This window comes from Cnephaeus nilssonii (assembly GCF_951640355.1).
Source record: "Cnephaeus nilssonii genome assembly, chromosome: 17".
Classification (NCBI taxonomy): Eukaryota; Metazoa; Chordata; class Mammalia; order Chiroptera; family Vespertilionidae; genus Cnephaeus; species Cnephaeus nilssonii.
In genome coordinates, this window is record NC_137088.1 from 29376188 (window position 1) to 29393504 (window position 17317).

The 17317-nt window shown below is 39.0% G+C and overlaps 1 protein-coding gene across 5 annotated transcripts in view; it reads right to left on the minus strand.

Moving 5' to 3' along the window:
* Positions 1-17317, minus strand: part of STAG1 (STAG1 cohesin complex component) — a gene marked incomplete at its 3' end in the record, with an annotated part of 343841 nt that overhangs the window by 167420 nt on the left and 159104 nt on the right. For all 5 annotated transcript variants that reach the window (XM_079794806.1, XM_079794805.1, XM_079794802.1 and 2 more), the window contains exon 6: positions 7087-7163. In XM_079794806.1, coding sequence (XP_079650932.1) covers positions 7087-7163 — 77 coding nt within the window. The remainder of the gene's footprint in view (positions 1-7086; positions 7164-17317) is intronic.

Genomic DNA, 17317 nt, shown 5'->3' on the forward strand with positions numbered 1-17317 from the left:
GGATCGGGCCTAAACGGGCAGTCGGACATCCCTTGAGGGGTCCCAGATTGGAGAGGGTGCAGGGTGGGCTGAGGGACACCCTCCCCACCCCCATGCACAAATTTTGTGCACCAGGCCTCTAGTTTAATTCTATAAATAAAATACACATATACTGCAAACTATACTGTAATACAATAAACAAAAATTACACACTTGGTATTCTGATCAACAAGTGTGAAGGAAAATAAACTTAACTCTTTATTTATTTTTTATTTAACAGATACTTATGAAAGAGACTTACTATAGAACTAAGAAAGTCTGAAACAATCACCAGAAAAAATCTAGCTTTTTGAGAGTGTGTGAAAGAGGAAGACTAGGAAACAATACTTTTATAAATAAAACTGGCCATATCACAGGTATTCCCTATTAAGAATACAGGCTGGAAATGTTTTATTAATTGGATGCACAATCAAGAAAACTTCAAGACTTTAATTTTTGAATGGAGATAATTTGAACTTTCTTCTACTACATCTTTGATATTTCCTTAACATTTTATCACTTTGTATACTATTTAACCATTTGAACATTTCTTAAAAATTTTTATGGATTAATAAATGCTGAAATGGATAAACAAATCAAAAGTTCTATATTTAAATTTACAAAAGCACATATTCGAAACAAGAGAAAAAACTACTGGATAAGCTGTCATCATTACAAAAGAGCACAATGAGCAAAATCTCTATACTGAGAGTGATACAATATAAACAAACACAGAGAAGAATTGAAGGCATTAAGTAAATGTATCAAATGTGCTTTATTGCGAGGGTTTCCTTACACAGATGCCATAATTAATACATAAAAACTGACGTTTGGGCAACAAAGCTAAAAAATTATATATGGAAGTGTGATTCTAATAATCTAGGGAAGAAATACCATTACATTTTGCTTTACCTCCAAAAGGTTGGCTCCAACAGGAAACAAGTGTATCTATTAACTGTGAGGAGCTATAGACTGCTTTGGGAATTAGTATTATTTATAAATGTGATTGACATTAAAATTACAAAGTACTTTAGTCTGAGTGCAGGTTTGTAGAAGTTTTAAAAAATTTATCTAATAATTCTATATAATCCTATATAATAAAGAGTTAATATGCTAATTAGGCCAAACAGAACGACTGTCTGGACAACCTTCTGGACGAAGACGGGGCTGTAAGGGCTGAGCCCCTTGCACGAATTTCGTGCTTCAGGCCTCTAGTAACATTAAAATCAGGTTGTAATAATAAGGAACAAAAGCTACACTACACTTTTTCAGGCAAAGACATACTCTTGGACCACCTTATCAAAATTTAATACCTTGCATCTAAGCCACTTGTAACTCATCTCACCATTACTTTACTTTATATACATTATATTCACTCATTTAATAAAGTTTTATTTTTATTTTATTTTTCCCATCACCATTTATCCCCTCTCACCTCTTCCACCTCCACCCCTCCCCGCAACTCCCTGGCAATCACCATACTGTTGTCCACGTCCATGAGTTCTTTCTCTGTTTTTCTTCTTTGCTCAATCCCTCCTCCCTCCCCAACAACATGCATTCTCCCCACCCCGCCCCCTAGAGCTGCTCTCTATCTATAAGTCATTTAACAAAATTTTAATGGCGATTTCCTGTAAAACAGACATTGTTCTAGGCTCTTGGGATACAATGATTCAGAATATTGCCACAAGATATAATTTACCAAAACTAACCTCCCTCCGCTCCCAGGAGACCACATAACCTATATAATATTTTGGGGGAAAAAGTTGTAAATTTTAACAATATGCAGGCATTTAAATGCAGTTTCTTGAGTATAAAGTATCAAAAAGAGCAATACTTGATAAAAGTGATTGAAAATAAAATGAACAAAAAGCATTGGAAGATAGATCTAATCTACACTAATAAAAGAGAAATATGCAAATTGACCATCACTTTGCGACGCCCCACCAGCCAATCAGGAGTGAGCATGCAAATTAACCTCATCACCTCTGTGGAGACTGACAGCAGGGAGGAGACAGCTCCCAGCACGGCCTACTTGGCTGTCACCACGGTGACCCAGGGGCAGGCAAGCGGGGCCTGCAGGCAGCTCCCAGCACTGCCTGCTTTGCAGTCGCCACAGTGTGGAGCAGGCAGGTCCCACAGAGAGCAGAGAACCATGGGGAGCGGGCCTAAGCTGTCAGTAGGACACCCCCAGAGGGATCCCAGATTGGAGAGGGTGCAGGTAAGGCTGAGGGACACCCCCCCCCCCCCCGTGCACGAATTTCATGTACCGGGCCTCTAGTATTTCATATAATTGCGCTTTAAACAAATACATTCTAATCATAATAAAAACGTAATTGCACTGTCAAACAGAAAAAAATGAGAACAGTGATTGTTACTCTTCTTTGATTAAGGAAGATCCAATGCTGATAGAGAAAAATATTTAGGAATATGAACTAAGTGCGTCTTAAAATATTTCACTATATTTAACTCATCAGTTTTGGTATCAGTTTACTAATTCTCCAATAAACCCTGAATATCTGACAACATTCACAGGAATATTTTCTTAGGTAAGGTATACAATGAATTTTATTTTTCTGAGATCCTCATTTTTCTCTAGTTATCTCAAAATCTTAGAAAAGCAACTATTTAGTGTTATTGTGCATTTTCACAGTATACTAATTTGTTTTCCCCTTATTCTATTTTCATATATGAAGTGCTTTTCTAACTTAAATTTTGGCTTTCTTTTTTTATGTCCCTTAGAACAGAAGTTCACAAACTTTGCTGTCTATTAAGTTACCTGGTGAGCTTTTAAAAATCCCTACGCCTAGGTGCATACCTAACAAATTACATCAGAATGTCTGAGGGATATAAAATGGAGCCAGGCATCTGTAGTTTTTAAATATCCCTAGGTGATGAAATTTATAGCATTACAGGCCTATCTCAAAAAAAGACTGGTCATTCTACCGTTCAGTCGATTTGCATATTAGCCTTTTATTATATAGGACTAGAGGCCCAGTGCACGAAACTTGTGCACAGAGGGGGTGTGTCCCTCAGCCCACTCTGCACCCTCTCCAATCTGGAACCCCTCGAGGGATGTTCGACTGCCCGTTTAGGCCCGGGCCTAAATGGGCAGTCAGACATCCCTCTCACAATCCAGGACTGCTGGCTCCCAACCGCTCACCTGCTGCCTGCCTGATTGCCCCTAACCGCTTCTGCCTGCCAGCCTGATCACTTCCTCACCACTTCCCTACCAGCCTGATCGATGCCTAACTGCTCCCCTGCCAGCCTGACTGCCCCTAATTGCCCTCCCCTTCCGACTTGGTCATTCCCAATTGCCCTCCCCTGCAGGCCTGGTTGCTCCTAACTGCCCTCCCCTGCCAGCCTGGCCACCCCTAACTGCTCTCCCCTGCAGGCCTGGTCCTCCCCAACTGTCCTCCCCTGCAGGCCTGGGTCCCCCTCAACTGTCCTCCCCTGCAGGCCTGGTCGCCCCCAACTGCTCCAACTGCCCTCCCCTGCCAGCCATCTTGTGTCCACATGGGGGTGGCCATCAGTTGGAGTGATGGTCAATTTGCATATTACATCCTTATTATATAGGATAGTCAAGCTATGGAAACAACCCAAGTGCCCACAATAAACAAGTTGATAAAAAAAAAACCTATGATACATATATACAATGGACTATTTCCTGGCCATAAAAAGAATGAAATATTATTATTTGCAACAGCATGGATGGACCTAGAAGGTATTATGCTCAGTGAAATAAGTCAGTCAGAGAAAGACACCATATAATTTCATATGTGAAATCTAAAGAACAACATATATATAAAGAAACAAACAAAACAGAAACAGGCTCATAAACACAGAGAACAGATTAATGATTGCCAGAGAGGAAGGGGTTTGGGGAACTGGCTGAAAAAGGTGAAGGGATTGAGAAGTACAGATTGTTAGTTACAAAATAGTCATGGAGATGTAAAGTTCAGCATAAGAAATATAGTCAATAATATTGTAATAACTATATATGGTGCCAGTTAGGTACTGGAAATATCAGGGGGAACACTTCGTAAAGTATATGATTGTCTAACTACTATGCTGTACACCCAAAACTATACAAAATAATACCGCATGTAAGCTGTAATGTAAAAAATTAGAAAATTAAGTAAAATAAATACCCCGAGGTGATATTAATGTGTAAAGTCTGGAAACTATCATCTTAAACTCTTAATAATCATTCCATCATGTATTATTGCTCTGAAAATCCGAGATGTTTACTATTAAATCTGTAACCTGAATCACCTATATTTCAAGTCTGGCATGGTAGTTCAGTAGTTAGTCAGTAAACCTGCCACTTGCACATTAATCTGGCTTCCTTATCTCCTATTTGCCAAATATAAACTCATGAAGTAACAAAAAAATATTTTTTAGGAAAAGTGATCCCACAGAATTATTTCAGAATCTAATTTTTTAGCTATAAAAGTTAATACAGTGCACATAGCTTATATTCCATCAATAACCCCAAAATAATCTGGGCCAGTCCCCTAAAATCAAGAACATTACTATTTCAACAAAAATACATACAGATGTTTTCATTGACTGGGATAAATACAAATTGTAAATAGCCTTATGTTAGTTGAGCCCAGTTTTTGACACTGAATAAATTGCAAAAAAGTTCTTTGGAATTTCAGAGCTATTTCGGATTACAGAAATGAAGATAAGCAATTATGGAGATTATACATATATATATCCTCTCTAATAAAATGGTAATATGCAAATAAACCATCACTCCACTACATAAGCCACGCCCACCAGCCACGCCACGCCCACCAGCCAATCAGGGCGAGTATGCAAATTAACCCAAATCCAAGATGGCTACAGCCACAGAGAGCAAGGTTTCCCAGGTAACAGAGTAAGCCAAGCTTTCCATAGCCGTTGCAGGCCTAAGCCTCCACTCAAGCTACAAAGTTTCAATTATAGAAGGTAAACAAATTCAAACAAATGGTGGCAGAATGGAGCTTGAGAGAGCAGGCCAGGGTTGCCGGTGGCAACAGGGGAAGCAAAGCTTTCCGCACACCCTGGCTGGGCTCACCTGCTTAAGGCTACAAAGTTTCAATTGTAGAAGGTGAATTAACTGCCACAGAAATGGCTGCTGTCCCCAAGGGAGCAGCAGGCTTGGCTCCGCTCCAGGCTACAAAGTTTCAATTGTAGAAGGAAAATAAATTCCAGATACCAGGGCCTCCCCTTGGGTTGCCAGGGGGCGTGGCCGGCCTGCAAACCACCACAGGCCCCTCACTCAGGCCACCCCACGCCCCAAGGGAACCCCCACCTGATCCGGGACACCCTTCAGGGCAAACCAGCTGGCCCCCACCCGTGCACCAGGCCTCTATGCTATCTAATAAAAGAGTAATATACAGATTGATCATCACTGCAACACACAATATAGCTGCCCCCATGTGGTCAAAGATCCTGCCCCCATGTGGACACAAGATGGCCACTACAAGATGGCCAGCAGGAGAGGGCAGTTGGGAGGCACCCGGTCTGCAAGGGAGGGCAGTTGTGAGGGACCAGGCCTGCAAGGGAGGGCAGTTGAGAGGGACCAGGCTTGCAAGGGAGGGCAGTTGGAGGTGATCAACCTTGCAGGAGAGGGCAGTTAGGGGTGACCAGGCTGGCAGAGGAGGGAAGTTGGGGGCAAACAGACTGGCAGGGGAGCAGTTAAGCATCAACCAGGCTGGCAGCGGAGTGGTTAGGGGGTGATCAGGCTGGCAGGCAGAAGCGGTTAGGGGCAATCAGGAAGGCAGGCAGGCAAGCAGTTGGGAGCCAGCAGTCCTGGATTGTGAGAGGGTACAGGCTGGGCTGAGGGACAACCCCCGCCGTGCACGAATTTCGTGCACTGGGCTTCTAGTATGTATATATATATATATATCACAATGTGAGATCTCTCCAACTTCCCACAGAATATGACTAAACAGTCTGAAAGACACTGACAGAATACTTCTGTAAATACGCACATAAAAATGTTTTAGTGTGTGCTGCTAGAGTAAAGGAACACATCTGATGAAAGAGACATATTGTGCAATGTGTATTTGAGTAAGTTGGTAGTACAAAATATATACTACTACTACTACTACTACTACTACTACTACTACTACTACTACTAAAAAGCCCACACCACTGAAAGAGTGAACCTAGAAGAGAACTAATCTTTGTTGTTAGTGTTGTAAGTCAAGAAAAAGGAACATCTACCGGAAAATAGAATTCTTACTTAAATCAAAAGGCATAATGTTAAAATTGGAATTAATGGTGGACTAAAGCATGGCATGAATTGAGTTCACTATAAACACAATGCAGAAATAAAACTATGTAAGTGTTTCAACATCAAATCTGTGTAAAACTACTTCAGAGAATTATTTCAGTGAAAATTTAAAAATGTGTAGAAAAATGAGTTCTGCATGGTTAATTTGTGAAGACTAGCAAAGAAAACATGTACCATAAATCACAATATTCTCACTGTCCCTAATACATGCTTAAGTTTTACACACCGATGCATGCGCGCGCGCGCGCGTGCACATACACACATACACACACACACACACACACACACACACAGGAAGGGCATGTGGTAAAGGTCCACATAAAATAATTTTGGGAATTTTGGATTAAAGTTTAGTAGTTTTTGTCTCCATTAGAATTTTTAAAAACCTATGCAATCTGTTCACACTTCTTTGTCCTCCAAATCCTTTTTCTTTAAGCATTTAATAGGACTAGCATTCCACAGAATATTAAACTGTTGGAGATACCTCTTTAAATTGGGGATTTTAGGTGATTTTCAAGAATGAATGTCAAGAATCAACTTCTATCTCATGCCACTGATATTCTTCTTATCCTTAGTGTTTATTTAGTGTATCCTCCATGCAACGTAATCAAATCCTCAGAGATCATTAATTTTGGAATTAGTAGCATGGATTATCATATATACATGAGGAAATAGTGTATCTTCATCATTTATACTAAACACTAAATCAAAACAAAACTTAAAATAATCAACATTTAAAAGTATAAGTAGGACATTTGTATAAATATTGAAATTCTATATACCTCATCAAATTCTTCAGTCATTTTTCTGATGATTTCTGCATTCTGCATATTTCGAAACATCTCTATTCTCACAGTACCTGTGAAACAACAGATTTTACAGTTAATCTTTTTCTATTCCATGCTAAAATTAAATTTTATCTGACCATAGTTTGGAAAATTTTATATGCTTGGGTTTTTCTTTCTTCCACCAATCTGGTATCTATACGAAAAAAATCTCTTAACCCTTTGCACTCGATTGCTTTTTTTCTCAATTCCTTTATTCTACTCGGGATTTAATTTTTTAAATACCCCAGATTTTACAAAGTGCGGCAGTAGAATAAAAAACTGGAGTTTCTTTTCATACAAACTTATTTATTTGGATTTTTTTATATTTCAAATTATTGATACATTCAAAGAGTATAAAAAGAACTGCTACCGATGCTAACTGTGTCGAGTCACACTCGACATCCGAGTGCAAAAGGTTAAGAAGTTCAAAGTTCTTTAGACATTTAAAAAAAACACGGAATATTCTGTGAATTAGGTAAGTATAAGAAAAAATACTGAGAGAAGTATTGGGAAAGGAAAAAACAGAGACATAAAACAAATTTATATTGTAGGGGAGAGCCCTAAAAATTGACTTAGACATATGTTGGCGTTATCCAGACATATAGGTGGCTGCCTTAGTCTGAATAACATCCATCTGTATGGTATTATCTCCTTTCATGGCCCTTTGTGATATTATCACCAGAATATTCTTCTATAGATTAAAATGAAATGTCCCTTAATTTAGTAACACACTTCAGTTAAAATATTTTCTCTGAACTTTTCATGAAAAGTTGCTCAGTGCCCTAGCTAGTTTGACTCAGTGGATAGAGTGTTGGCCTGTAGAGTGGAGGGTCACAGGTTCGATTCCGGTCAAGGGCATGTACCTCGGTTGCAGGCTCCTGGCCCTGGTCGGGGGTATGTGAGAGGCAACCAATTGATGTGTCTCTCTTACATCTGTGTTTCTCTCTGTCTCTCCCTCTCCCTTTCACTCTCTCTAAAAATCAATGGAAAAAATATCCTTGGGTGAGGATTAAAAAAAAAAAGTTTCTCAGTAACTTCTACATAAATATTAAACAAACAAAAAAGTTAACACCCTTTTCATCTTTCTTTCATATTACTTTTAACTACTTTATTTTTATCTCAAACATGATCATGTAAATATTATTACTTTTACAATAATGATGGGTGGTTTATACCAAAACCTTAGGTTAAAAATGAAGATAACTTAAAAATATTAAAATATGGTTTAAAGTCAACCTTAAAGACAAAGAACCCTGGCCTAATAATTAAACAATGTTCAATTTCAACTGTATAAATGTAAAACATTCAAGTTAAACTCGACAGATTGAGAGAAGGCAATGTGGAAAAAAACCCAAAAAAACAACAACTCAATGAGTCAGTAAGAAAATAATTACTTTATAAACCTCTGTCTGGCTCCTTGCCAGTGATTACCACCTCCAATTCAAATCACATTTAGTAATGTAGGGACGTCTCTGAAATGTACTGTACCCTCTTACAGAAAACAGCATGGAACCAAACAGCCACTAAAAGTCATCAAGATATGGTCTTAATTCATAAACTATAATGGCACATTAAACTGAATGTGACTTAATTTTTACTGCTATGTAAAATGAGAAAAGTCATACCTGCTCTCCTTTAATCAAAACCATTTTATTTATTTTTTAAATATATTTTATTGATTTTTTACAGAGAGGAAGGGAAAGGGATAGACAGTTAGAAACATCGATGAGAGAGAAACATCGATCAGCTGCCTCCTGCACACCCCCTACCGGGGATGTGCCCGCAACCAAGGTACATGCCCTTGACCAGAATCGAACCTGGGACCTTTCAGTCCGCAGGCCGACGCTCTATCCACTGAGCCAAACCGGTTTCAGCTAATCAAAACCATTTTAAAGCACATTTTAATTACATGATATACAGTCAGGCCAAAAGTTGGTTTACCATTGTTTGTATGGAAAACAATAAATAATAATACAAAGAATAAGCTCTATGTTTCGAGTACTCACACTGTAAAACTACTTTTGCCCCATACTGTATAGCTCTCTCATTCAGTTTTAGGGTGCTGAGTTACGTACCACCGACAGTTATTCCCTGTAACCAGCTGTAGGGATGAGAGAGTTTAGATTGGGAAGTTCGGGTGAATAAAAAAATATTTTTAAAGAGTTCCACCACAACATCCAATTTCCTAAACAAAATGAGAAACTTTTATATTGTGTTTTCTAATGCCAAGAAACAGTACTTTAGATAGTATTCAACTGTTTTGTTGATGCCCACAGCCTTTATTTTCAGACAATTTTTAAAAATTAAATAAACTGAAAACACATTAAATTGCTAATTATAAATTATCTCAAGTAAAAGTTAGTGTCAGACATTCTTAGAATCAAATTAAACAAAACTGTTTAACTGTACAGTTGACCTTGAACAATGTGGGGGTTTGAGGCATCGAACCCTCATATAGTCAAAAATCCATGTGTAACTTTTTACTCCCCTAAAATGTAACTTTACACATCCCTCAGTTTTCATGCAGTATTGGCTCCAAGGACCATCCAATTCTCAAAGGAAGATCAAATATACTGTTTTCAATTGTCAATAGGTTGATTTTGTGAATATGAAACTCTGGGATACAGAGAGCTGACTATGCATTTTTTTCATGAGGAAAATCCACCTATAAGTAGACCTGCACATTTCAAACCTGTTGTTCAAGAGTCAACTGTATTTAACATTGTTTGGGTCATGAACTATTTTGTCAATCTGAAATGGACTCCCATAGATAAAAATCATGTAATTTCAGGGGTTGTTTCAAAGTATTCCTGATAAGTAAAAGTATATTCATAAGTACTAAACAAGAAGTAAAATTAGTTCTTTGGAAGGTGAAAATATATATTGACTGGAATGTCATCACAAGGTTGTATATATTTGTCAAAAGTCGTCAATCTGTACACTTAAAATGTGTGAATTTGATTAAAATGTGTAAAGTTGATTAAAAAAAAACACAAGAAAAAGTTATTAACCAATGTCAACCCAATAAATTTAATGAAAAACCAACAAACAAAAAGACAAGAAATCTTGGACTGCCTAATTCTTTAAGGGAATAAAGAAGACCTTGTTAGAAAAGCCATGTGGGAACCCACAAACTGTCTTACCCCATATATATGAATCCATCCATGGCTTAGAGAATTGTCTCACCTTATCCTTATTTTCTTTTTTTGTTAAATATATTTTTACTAGAGGCCTGGTGCATGGATTTCTGCACCGGTGGGGTCCCTCGGCCTGGCCTGCGGGGATTTGGGCCGAAACCGACTCTCCAACATCCCCCGAGGGGTCCCGGATTGTGAGAGGGCGGTTCTCGGGTGACACGCCAGAATTGGGCTCCCTTCTCTCTGGTTCCTGTGCATTGCACAAGAACTGAAGCTGCCAAGTCACCGCAGCTCAGCAGCTCCTGCATTGAGCATCTGCCCCCTGATGGTCAGTGTGCATCATAGCTACCAAACTGTCGGCCGGTTGAACGGTCGGTTTGTCGCTTAGGTTTTTATATATATAGATTGATTTCAGAGAGGAAGGAAGAGGGAGAGAGATAGAAACATCAATGATGAGAGAGAATCATTGATTGGCTGCTTCCCGCATGATCCGGAATTGAACCGTGACCTCCTGGTTCATAGGTCAATGCTCAACCACTAAGCCACTGTGGCCAGCTGCCCTCACCATTTTCAATTCTATCCCTCCTCTAGTCTATGCCAGCTACAGCACAACTTTAGCCTTGTTTGTATCCTTTCAATTGTATACAGAAGCAGGTAGAAGAGAAAGCTGAAGGCAGATAGAACTTTACTTAGCAAAATAATTTATCCAAATATAACAAAAGACCCTTTTAAGTTTATAGCTTTTATTGAAACCTTGTAACATTCTGGCTCACTCAAAATTACTGAGCCTGGGTATGGCTCAAATATGCTGCCTAAGAGCACTTAGCAGAGAGTCTTCCAAATAATAGTTGCATAACTGTTCCATGTGTGAAATGGCTTTGCCTTTAGATGGATTTTCTTTTAAAATGTATTATAGAGTCTTATCTTAATAAAAGCTAATCTGGTGATGGACTAGAGATAACCCAAGCATAGAACAGGACAATTTTTTGGCAGTCTCATTTTTGTTTCTTTTTTTAAAAAATATATTTTATTGATTTTTTACAGAGAGGAAGAGAGAGGGATAGAGAATTAGAAACATCGATGAGAGAGAAACATCGATCAGCTGCCTCTTGCACACCCCCTACTGGGGATGTGCCCGCAACCAAGGTACATGCCCTTGACCGGAATCGAACCTGGGACCCTTGAGTCCTCAGGCCGAAGCTCTATCCACTGAGCCAAACCAGTTTTGGCACATTTTTGTTTCTTTTTTACTTTAAATGATAGACAGCAGGTTATAAACCAAAATAAAATGGAGAAAGACTGAAAAGAAATATGGAAAAATTAGCAGAGAAAATCTGAGTTAGAAAAGGAGAAAAAATGCTGAGGCTACTAAAATGAAGAAGGATTCACTAAAGAAACATCTGAATACCAGAAATGTAGGACTTACCAGTTACCTCGGATTGCAATGACTATAATTAAGAGTCTTTCTCAAGATTTGAGGAGAGGGAGTGGGGGAAACATAGAGAGATAAGACACTTTGGTGGCCTTTTGGTGAGCATTTAAAGCTTAGTAATATCTTGGGATATATGTGGTCTGTCTAGGTAATTATGCAAAAATGGAAAAAATTACCTCGAAGGTTATAAAAAGATACATGTTTGAAAACTTGTGAATCTTTCAGAATGCCTTATAAACAGAAATTACTATGATTTTATCTCCAGTGATGAGCCTGTCTCTAGATGGCAGCCTGTACTTTGTAACATTCCTTGTGAAAAGCGATACAGTAAACCACTTTTATCCATGGGGAATATGTTCCAAAACCCTCAGTAGATGCCTGAAACTGCAGATAGTACTGAACCGTATAAGATACTATGCTTTCTCCTATATATACATACCTATGATAAAGTTTAATTTATAAATTAGGCACAATAAAAGATTAAGAACTTATAATAAAAAAAAACAATTATAAAAGTATACCATATTCAAAATTACACAAATATGGTCTCTCTCTCTCTCTCTCAAAATATTTTATTGTACTGTATTCAAATTTTCACTTAAAGGAAGCATTTTATGGCTTCACTTTGGTGTATCCAAATTGCCAGCATCACTACTCTTGTACTTTGGGGCCATTATCAAGTAAAATAAGGGCTACTTAAAAAAAAATTATCTTTATTGTTTAAAGTATTACAGATGTCCCCCCTTTTTTCCCTACTGACCACCTCCACCCTACACATGTCCCTGCCCCCAAGGCCTTCACCACACAAATAAGGGCTACTTGAACACAAGAACTGCGATACAGTTGATCTGATAACCCAGGCAGCTACGAAGTGAACAACAGGCAGGTAGGGTATATGACGTAAATATACTGGGCAAAGGGATGATTCAAGTACTCGGTGAATGGAGCAAGATTGCACTGAAATCACCACACTACTCAGAATGCTGCACATTTTAAAACTTATCAATTGTTGATTTCTAGAAGTTTTCATTTAATATTTTTTGACCATTGGTAACTGAAACAGTAGAAAACAAAACCATGGATAAGTGGGGACTACTGTATACTTCTGTCTCTGTAAATACAAAAGGCAAGTGAAACATCAAACTAAGTGCTCAAAAAAGAAATCACATTGGCACATAATATGTGAGCACCAATTACATGTGTACCCTTTCAAGACTGCACAAGGTACACATCATACATATCAAGAACAGATAAATTTACTAAATATTAGAATTTCAAATTTTGAGGTTAAGTGATGCTAGTATAGCACAGGGCCAAAAGCAAATATAGTTACTGTCCTAGAATTATATAACCTTACAAATTATTTTTTTTGAATCTTGAACAACTATTCAAATAACCTCACCATCAGTGCTAATGCTGTTCACATAAGACAAGAATCAGAGGAAAGAACAGAAGAAAATAAATCTATTTGGGCTCTATGAATAATATTAATATGATTAAAAACAGGCTGGGCTTTTAAAAATAATATTATTTCTATTGATTTCAGAGAGGAAGGGAGAGGGATATATAGAGAGAAACATCAATGAGAGAGAATCATTGACTGGCTGCCTCCTGCATGTCTCCTACTGGGGGATGGGGGGGAGATCAAGCCCGCAACCCCGGCATGTGCCCTTGGCCGGAATTCAACCTGGAACCAAGTCCGCAGACCAATGCTCTATCCGCTGAGCCAAACCAGCTAGGGCAGGCTGGGCTTCTTAATCTGTGGCACGTGGATTCTTAAGCATCTATGAACCTTTTGAAACTCTATGAAAATTTAGGTTTGGGGAACTTTTGTGGAGAAAGGCCCAAATATTTCAGAACATTATTAAAGGAATTTGAGAACGGAAAAAGGTTAAAGTTACACGTTACAAAAAAAATATTGGCCAAAGACTTTTGGTCTTAGGACACTGAAAAGAGAAATAAAATGGGGACAGTAAAAAATAGTTGTAGAAAAGCCAAGACTCTGGGGCTGGGGAATGGAGAGGAGAAAAGAGTAAATTTTCCCCCTTTCTAATAAATTGAGCCATGAGTGAAATGGCATCATTTAAAAAGAGCCAGGTTTCATCTCTCAAGTGTCAAAGAAAAAAGCACAAGGAAAATTGCCCATAATGTTACAGCGATACATAAATTACAGAGTGAAAATATACATATTTGACTCCAGTTGCATAATATATGTAAGATAATTAGGACTTAAAAATTATTTAGGGTTATTTGGCAGTTTCCTATCAAACTACATACAAATGACCAAGACCTATTTCTTTAATTGGTCCCAAATAATCTCAAGTATACTTTTATGAAGTCCTCTTATAATTGTTTTTAATGTACTAATAAGACTTTCTCAATTCATCTTTTATCTAGAATACCTCCTTTTCCTATTTTCTCAAACTTTTAAGTAGGTGATTAAAGGAAAGGGGAAAAACTGATAGGGTTGGGCTTAATGAAAGAATCTTAAAATATTGTCCTTAAACTGAATCCTCCAGTATTTTTAAAATATACTTTTTAAAAGAAGTTTGAGACTGACAGAAAAGTTATAAACACAGTACAGAGGTTCTCATATACACACAATTAGTTTCTCTTATTGTTAATATCTCACATTGGCATGGTACAATTGTCACAACTAATTAGCCAATATTGATAATATTATTATTTGCCCCCAGTGCTATTGAGAAATAATTAACATACATGACTGTGTAAGTTTAAGGTGTACAGATGATGGTTTGATTTGCATATATTGTAAGATGATTACAATAGATTTAGTTAACATCCATAATCTCATACAGACACAATAAAAAGAAACAAATTTTTCCTTGTAATGAGAACTCTTAGGAACCATCTTAACACAACTTTCCTTTTTATCATACAGAAGCATCCTATCTAATAAAAGAGTAATATGCAAATTGACCGTCACTCCAACACAAGATGGCTGCTCCAATGTGGTCAAAAATGGCTGCCCCCATGTGGACACAAGATAGCCGCCACAAGATGGCCAGCAGGGGAGGGCAGTTGGGAGGGACCAGGCCTGCAAGGGAGAACAGTTGGGGTCGATCAAGCCTGCAGGGGAGGGCAGTTAGGGGTGACCAGGCCAGCAGAGGAGGGAAGCTGGGGGCAACCAGGCCTGCAGGGAAGGGCAGTTGGGGGGGACCCTGGCCTGCAGGGGAGAGCAGTTGGGGGGGACCAGGTCTGCAGGAGAGGGAAGTTGGGGGTGACCAGGCCTGCAGGGGAGGGAAGTTGGGGGCGACCAGGTCTGCAGGGAAAGGCAGCTGGGGGGGACCCAGGCCTGCAGGGGAGAGCAGTTGGGGGGGACCAGGCCGGTAGGGGAGGGTAGTTTTGGGGGAACCAGGCCTGCAGGGGAGGGCAGTTGGGGGGGGGGGGACCAGACCAGCAGGGGAGAGCAGTTAGGGGTGATGAAGCTGGCAGGGGAGGGCAGTTAGGGGTGACCGGGTTGACAGGGGAGGGCAGTTGGGGGGAACCAGGCCGGGAGGGAAGGGCAGTTAGGGGCAATCGGGCTGGCAGGGGAGCAGTTAGGCATCAATCAGGCTGGCAGGGGAGTGGTTAGGGGATAATCAGGCTGGCAGGCAGAAGCTGTTAGGGGCAATCAGGAAGGCAGGCAGGCGAGCAGTTGGGAGCCAGCAGTCCTGGATTGTGAGAGGGATGTCCGACTGCCCGTTTAGGCCCGATCCTGGTAGGTGGGATCGGGCCTAAACGGGCAGTCGGACATTCCTCGAGGGGTCCCAGATTGGAGAGGGTGCAGGCTGGGCTGAAGGACACATACCCCCGTGCATAAATTCCGTGCACCGGGCCTCTAGTTAACTATAATTACCATGTTTTACATTACATCCCTAGTACTTATTTATGTTGTAAGTGTAGTTTTTACCTTTTGACTGCCTTTCTCCAGTACCCCTTCCCTCCACTCCAGTATCATTATTATTAAAAGTTATACTTTATCCAGATTTTCTTGGTTTTTACCTAATGTCCTTTTTCTGTTCCAGGATTTTATCCAAGAATACCACAAAAGGGAATAAGCTGCCATGTCTCTTTAGGCCACTGTGACCACTTTTTCAGACTTCATGTTTTTTGAGGACCACGATGGTTTTATTGAGCAGAGGTCAGATATTTTATAGAATGTCTTTCAATATGGGTTTGTCTGATATTTTCTCATGGTTAGATACAGTTTATGTTTTTTCTGTTCTGTTTTCTTTTTTTTAATTCTCACCTGACGATATTTTTTCCATTGCTTTTCAGAGAGAATGGAAGGGAGGGAGGGGTAGAGAGAAACATAAATATGAGAGAGACACATCAACTGGCTGCTTCCTGCACATGCCCTGACCTGGGGCCGGGAAGCAAACCTATTAACCCAGGTACATGCCCTTGCCTGGGAGTTGAACCTGTGACCCTTCAGTGTGCAGGCTGACACTCTAACCACTGAGCACATCAGCCAGAGCCAGTTTATGCGTTTTTGAGACAAAGATGAAAGAGATAAAGTGCCATTCTCATCACATCAAAACAAGGCTACATGCTAACAACATGACTAAACACTAACTTAATCACGATCATCTAGCTGAGGTAGTATTTTTCACATTTCTGCACTGTTACAAATTTCACTTTTTCCTTTTTTCAATAATGTAGTCTTTGGAAGGAAGTCACGGTGTACAGTCCACAGTTAAGGGCTAGGGAGTTATGCTTCATTTCCTTGAGTCTTATGTAGGTATTTACATAAATTATCTTGAATTCTACAGGAAATATTTGTCTATTCTCACCCATTTGTATCATTATTCAATCATTTATTTGTATCAGAATAGACCCATGAATATTTTACACTCTGGGTTATAATTCAAGTCTATAATATTTATGTTGTTGCTCAAATTTTCCCAGCTTTGGCCATTGAGGGCTTTTTAAGTTAACTCCTGTGTCTTTTTGATATACCTTCATGTTGTTTAGTTTTCCTAAAGCACTTATTTATTCTGACACTGAAATGCTCCAGGATCACGATCACCTTGTGAATTTCCTGTCCCAGTCCTAGAATTTAACATTTGTTAAAGCAGCCTTGATTTCTTTTATGGGAGAATATAATTGGAAACAAAGATCTAGGTGCTAGGTGTGCTTACTGTTACTGGCTTTATGTTAGAAAAATGCCATTTCTAAAAAAAAAGAAAAGAAAAAGAAAAATGCCATTTCTTTTAAGCTCCCTCAGCTGAAAGAACAAGGAAAAAAAAAATATATATATATATATATATATGTGTGTATGTGTATGTACTTATGAGTATACAAACATATTTATAAATATTTCTATATGTAGCCATTTGTGTCCATATTAAGTTATAAGTTACACTAATGCCTTTGAACTACCCCATTACAACATGGATTATTCTAGCATCCTCCCTTGCTTATCCATAATCTCCTACTCGTACAACAGTCAAAAATCTAGCTCCCACCATCAAGCACCTATTTACTGAACTTTTCAACTCCAGTATACATGTATAGTGATTTCAGAATTGGTAACCCATAATTCTATGGGAAACAACTTTGCCAACTAGAATACAGTGCTTGTGTAGTTTTGTTTGGCCTTTACTCTTTGACA